Source organism: Phaethon lepturus, unplaced genomic scaffold (assembly GCF_000687285.1).
Source record: "Phaethon lepturus isolate BGI_N335 unplaced genomic scaffold, ASM68728v1 scaffold25490, whole genome shotgun sequence".
NCBI lineage: Eukaryota > Metazoa > Chordata > Aves > Phaethontiformes > Phaethontidae > Phaethon > Phaethon lepturus.
Genome location: NW_010514398.1, coordinates 1 through 5,740, shown reverse-complemented (window position 1 = coordinate 5,740; position 5,740 = coordinate 1). Strand labels below are relative to the sequence as shown.

Genomic DNA, 5,740 nt, shown 5'->3' with positions numbered 1-5,740 from the left:
AGGGAGAAATCAGTCTGTGGGAACTGTTCTGCCGCTTCCCTGAGTATTGGTGGGGACCCTCGGGGCCGCCTGTTGCAGGGCTGCAGCTGGAGGCCTCCCCAATGCCTCCCTTCTAGGAGGCACCTCCTGTGCAGTGCGGCCACCGATGGCAGCGTCGCCTTCTGGGACATCACCAGCCCCATTGCGGATGCAGTGGATGCCCTGCACCGAGCAGAGGGAGAGATGCAGCCCCTGGGTGGGTGCAGCTGCTGGCAGCTCTGCCCTGCCTCCCAAGGGAGGCCATACTGGTGACTCCTCTGTTCCCTCTGGCTGAGGGAAGGGTCACTCTCCTGACTAAGCCTGTTTTTCCCAGCCCTGGGTACCCCGCTGCTCACCGTCATGGCCCACAGCTGTGGTGTGAACAGCCTCCATGTCTGCGAGACACCAGAGGGACAGTACCTGGTGGCCAGTGGCAGCGATGATGGCTCCATCCACGTTTGCCTGCTGGAGGTGGCCCTGGACAGGGATAAGGGCACAGCAGGGACCTGCCTGCGTCTCCTGGAGCAGGTGGCCAGGCCCTGCGCCCATGCTGCCCACGTGACAGGGATCCGGGTGCTGCGTCTGGACCTGCTGCTCTCTGCCTCAGTAGACCAGCGCCTGACACTGTGGCGCCGAGGCCCGGGCAGGCTGGACGCGCTCAGCACCACTTTCTTCCATGTGCCCGACCTGGCAGAGTTGGACTGCTGGGAGGTGGCAGAGGCTGGCGGGGAGCTGCGCTACTACTGCATACTCTGCGGGCAGGGCCTGGAGATGCTGTGCGGGATGGCCCCCACTGAGCCCCTGCCACCAGAGGCTCCCCAGTAACGGGGCAGGCAAGCAGCATATCCTGCTCCCTGCCTGCCTGGGGCCTGGGGTGGGCACCCTGCCCATGACCCCAGCCTATCCCAGCCTGTGTTGATGTGTTGCCTCTTGAGATGGGTGTGCTTGGGCCCTTGGGGACAGCAAAGCATCACCTGGGGTGCTTGAGGCTGGTGGATTCAGGGGGAGAAGGCAGGTGTGGCCCATCCTGCACCAGCCTATGGCTCTCCAGGCAATAAAGGAATGGGGTTGTCATGGCCCACCCTGCACACAAGTTCCTCCTGTGCAGGAGGGTGCCGAGTGCTGTGCCTGGCCCTGGGAGCTTGAGGCCAAGACCAGTCAGGTGCTGGTGTAGCAGGGTCCAGCATCATGCTCCCTGGGACAGGGCCCTGTGTGCCTGCCCTGTCCCTGGGGTGCTGGGGACTGTGCTGAAAGGAGTGGGGACACTGATCTTCCACAGACAGCACCCTGCAGGGTGAGTGGCTGCAGCCCAAGGTGTGCTGTGCCAGCCTGAACCACATCTCTACCCACTCTTTCAGTCCTGCCTCAAGCTGAGCAAGTTGTTCTGCACAGCAGTAGGTCCCAGCACAGTCAGAGCACAGGGAAGGGCAAGAAGCTGCATGTGGCCCTGCATGGGGCAAGGTGCTCTGCTGGGGTCAGACACACACAGTATTTGTCGAGCAACAAGTGTATTGGACTCCGGTATCAGGGCCTGGTCCAGGGCCCAGTGTGGGAGCCTTGAGCCTCAGGAGCTCCCTGCCAGCATGGAGCAACCTTCAATAAACAACTTTGAGGGAAGCGAGGTTGGTGCCTGGCTTTGTGGTGCTGTGGTCCCTGGTGCTGCCTCCCCTGGTACTCCCCAGCCTTGCTTGGAGGGTGCTGCACGCCTCCTCCCTTTTGCTGATGTGGATGTGGCATATATACCCATCTCCCACGCTGGGCATAGCTATGGGGTGTGTATAGCCAAATCCTCAATGCATGGGGCTGAGGTGTCCACTGGCTCCCTGCCTGACCGTAAGGCAGTCTGTCACCCTGCCAGGGAGGATGTGCCCCTTCCTTCCCCTCATGGCACATTGTCCTCATCCCTGTCACACTGTGGCACGGCTCTTCAGTGGTGACTCAGATCTGGCTGAGAGGAGGGAGGTGCAGAGTTGCCAGGGCGCTGTGGAACACATCCCTCACTGCTCCCAGCAGCTGGAGGCGTGCAAACATCTGGTCGAAGAGGTGAGGGAATGGCTCCTGCAGGGAGAAAGGCAGCAACTTGGGGCTGGTGGCATCCCCTGGATGGGCTGGCCCTAGAGGCACTGCTGCCTCTGCACCCTGCAGACACATCCACGAGGGACTGGTGCAAGGCTGCATCACACCCCTGGCACTGCAAAGCCCCACAATTGCAGTCCAGCTCCAGGAAGGACTGCAGGGCTGCAACCCTCCAGCAAATGGCCTGGGACATCTGACTCACCCCCAGGATATGGACCCGGTTGTAGTAGGAGCTGAAATCCATGCTGAGCTGGATCAGGAACTTGCACACCTGCAGACAGAGAGCTTCTGCTGACAGGGGGGTCTGGCTGGTCTTGGGCCCTTCTCCACCCCAAGCACAGCAGAAGCAGCCCCAGGGGTGTTGCAGTCTCTTCCCTCAGCACCACCCCTGTGTCACTCACCAGTAGCACATAGCCTTGCCCTGGGGCTGGCACTGGTGAAGCAGCACCCACGGGTGCTCTGGCACATGGCACTTACTGTCTCTGTGTTGGCTGTGATGCGAATCCCCTTGCTGGATGGGGGAAGCTGCGCTGCCTGCTGCAGGACTTCGGGGAAGGGAAGGAGATAGTTGAAGAGCAGGAGCCACTCACCCTGTGAAAGGATTATGTGTGTTGGAGAGGGACGGACCCTCCTGGGCAAGCAGCATCCATCACTGGAGCTAAGGGCACACAGGTCCCTGTATTCACTTTCTCAGCACTCACCTCCTCCCGGAGGCAGGAGAAGTTCAGTTCTGATGCTGGTGGCAGAGGAGGGTATGTGCCTGGAAAGGAGGTGGGAGACTTCTTGTGCCCAGAGAAGCCCCTGTGGCTGCAGGCATGAGGAACAGCCCAGGAGTGGCTGTTCGAGGAGGGTCATGGGGCTGATGCTCACCCCGCTCCACAGCCCGCTGGTAGGTGTCAAAGAGCGTGGCCAACCGGGCACAGTTGTACATCACAAAGGCACCGCTTTTGGTTCCCTTTGTGGAGATGCTGCTGTCTTCCAGGTCCAGGGTGATCTGAAGGCAGGAAAAATCACAGAATCACTAAGGTTGGAAAGGACCTTCAAGATCATCAAGTCCAAGCATTAATCCAGCGCCACCATGCCCCCTAAACCATGCCCTGAAGCACCACGTCCACACGTTTTTTGAACACTTCCAGAGATGGTGACTCCACCACCTCCCTCGGCAGCCTGTTCCAATGCTTGACCACCCTCCCGGTGAAGAAATTTTTCCTAATATCCAATCTAAACCTCCCCTGGTGCAGTCACAGTCCAGGCCGCTCTGATGTTCCCACAGCTTGCGTGCCCCCACTCTGCACGAACCACTGTCCTACCTGACTCTGGTGGGCAGTGCTCAGCATCTCAAACCTGATGGCAGCCACAGTGAGTGTATCAATCACCTCAGTCCAGGCCTGATCTGTGGAGAGCACAGGTGGCATTAGGCACAGCTTGCTCCATTCCTGCATAACATTACCCCCAGCATCCAGGGAGGAACGCCCACTGGCCCCCATCTGCAGGTGCTGCTCTGTGCTGGTGCCCTGCATGGTGGTTTAGACGCCTTCACCCAACTAAGGTCAGCACCTGGCTTCATGGCAGAGGGGAGAGGGAGCACCATGCAGGTGAGAGCCCCACTGGCTGCAGACACAGATGGGAGACTCATGGGAGCAGCAGAGATGGAGATAGATAGAGCAGCATCCACGTAGAGCCACAAAGCAAACTCTCACCTTGTGCAAGCTCCCCGTACTTCATCACAGAGGCTTCATACATCTGGCGCTTTCGGAGCCTGGGAGGAACAGACACTCACAGCCACCACCCCTGGGTTGAACTGGCCCCAGAGAGCGTCCCAGGGCTCCACTAGCCTTCAGGCTTCTTGGGGCATCCCAGCTGCAGCAGTGACCCAGCCAAGCAAAAGCAGTACCCAACCTCGAGGAGCCGGGCAGGGACAGCCACACTGTGGCTAGCCCCTTGTGCCGCTGCCTGGAGAGGGCCACGAGGAAGCCCCTGCGCCAGGCACAGGCTCTGCCTCTTGGCTGAGAAAGGGCTGTCCCCACGCCAAGGCCATGCTCTAACACGGGAAGGCAGAAAGATACCACCCTGCACCACTGCAGCGCCTTGCTCCTGCTACTGCCTCTCCTCCTGGCAGCCCCCTGGCAGCACTAAGAGGGCCAGAAGCAGCACTGCTGGAGGAGGCCACTGGGAGTGGGGAAGGCACCTCTGTTCTGCACCTCCAGTCCTCTCAAAACAGCCCTGAGGCCATGGAAGAGCAGAATGCAGGAACTTTACAGAACTCTCCATGTGGCAGAGCTCGCTCAGCGCTGCAGCGTGGCTGCCTGGGTGCCCATGGGACCCAGCAGGGCACAGGGAGCCTTTGCAGGTGAGCAGTACAGCAGGCACCCTGCTGCACACCAACTTACTGGAAGTACTGGTCTGCCCCGATGGGTGATGAGGGGTTTGTCACCTTCACTGGCCCACAGACAAGATGTTTCTGAAAGGGAGAGGTGAGGCTAGGGCTGGGGTCAAAGAAGCTCCACCAAAACACATTGCAGGAGAACTGGACTAAAAACAGCCCTGTTCTAGCTGCGTCCCCCCAGTCTTCTCCTGCCCCTGCTTCTTTAGCACTGAAATCCCAAGGACAGAGAAGCTGCTCCACCACCTGGGCAAGAGTGTGGAGGGAAAAAGAGAAAAGGAAACCTCACAAGGGGGCAAGGCTGGGCCTCAGCATTCGCTGCAGGATTGAAGGAGGCTGGCTGAGTGCAAAGATGCTGGGGGCCACAGTGAGGAGGGTGGGAGGTTCCTCACCTGCAAAGCTGTGTGGGGCCCTGGATCCAAAATCCTCCACAGCAGATCCAGCTGCTGCTGCTGGAATTCCTCCTCGCAGCTCACCACATGCACGATGTTGCAGCAGCTCCCCTGGCCTCCAGCCTGCAGCGGAGCACAGCAGGGAGCTCACAGGTCAGACAGAAAGAAACAACACTGGGAAAGCGAGAGGCAGGCAGTGCCGGCAAGGTTACTCACTGTGCACTGCAGGACGGCTTGCTGCAGCTCAGCCAGGGACCGCAGCTTCCCCTCTGTGACTGAAAGGAGGAAGGACATTCAGAGCAGGACATGAGGGCTTGCCACCCCTCTGCCATCCCACCCCATCAGGGCTCCCCCAGGCTGTCTGCGTTTCTGGCTGAAACCAGACTGAAGGGGAATAAAAGGAGAAGGCAGTTTGGATCTGAATGCCCCTTATGTAAAAATAATTGGGAAAAAGGAAACCGGCCTGTTTGCAGCCGGCCACCTCCCTGCTGTCACACTAGAGACAGTGTACATGTGAGGCTCACCAAGAAGGACATCTAGATTGGGGTCATAGCCCACCAAGCCCTGCTGCTCCACGAAGCTCCTCAAGTGCACTGTACAGATGACATCCTCGGGCAGCACGCCTGTGCCTGGCCCCTGCTCCCAAGTTGCAGCACAGGGTGACTGGCCCAGCGCTCGCTTCAAGGCTGAAACAGTGTCAGGGAGGGCTAAGCCGCCGGAGCCAGAGGGCCAATCTACACGGAGCTGCTGCAGGACCTTCAGGCTCCCCTCCTCGGCGAGGGCCGGGACCAGGCGGACACCGACCCTGCAAGAGAGGGAGAGGTGGGCACCGGTAGCACAGGGCTGGGCAGCGGGGCAGGGGCAAGGCACT

General features: G+C 60.0%; 2 protein-coding genes across 2 annotated transcripts in view; one reads left to right on the top strand and one right to left on the bottom strand.

Moving 5' to 3' along the window:
- The window catches only part of WDR6 (WD repeat domain 6), a 2,838-nt gene extending 1,995 nt beyond the window's left edge, over positions 1 to 843 (top strand). The window contains exons 5-7 of the mRNA XM_010292931.1: positions 3 to 49; positions 117 to 235; positions 353 to 843. Of these exons, the coding sequence (XP_010291233.1) occupies positions 3 to 49; positions 117 to 235; positions 353 to 843 (657 nt within the window). The remainder of the gene's footprint in view (positions 1 to 2; positions 50 to 116; positions 236 to 352) is intronic.
- A 993-nt stretch (positions 844 to 1,836) lies between these two features.
- On the bottom strand, positions 1,837 to 5,674 carry DALRD3 (DALR anticodon binding domain containing 3; the record flags this gene model as incomplete). Its single annotated transcript, XM_010292920.1, has 11 exons — positions 1,837 to 2,076; positions 2,297 to 2,365; positions 2,572 to 2,685; positions 2,796 to 2,854; positions 2,965 to 3,088; positions 3,405 to 3,487; positions 3,795 to 3,853; positions 4,485 to 4,555; positions 4,870 to 4,992; positions 5,086 to 5,144; positions 5,394 to 5,674. Coding segments are annotated over 11 exons (1,162 nt in total), but the record flags the coding sequence as incomplete, so codon positions are not given.
- Between the last annotated feature and the right edge of the window lie 66 nt (positions 5,675 to 5,740).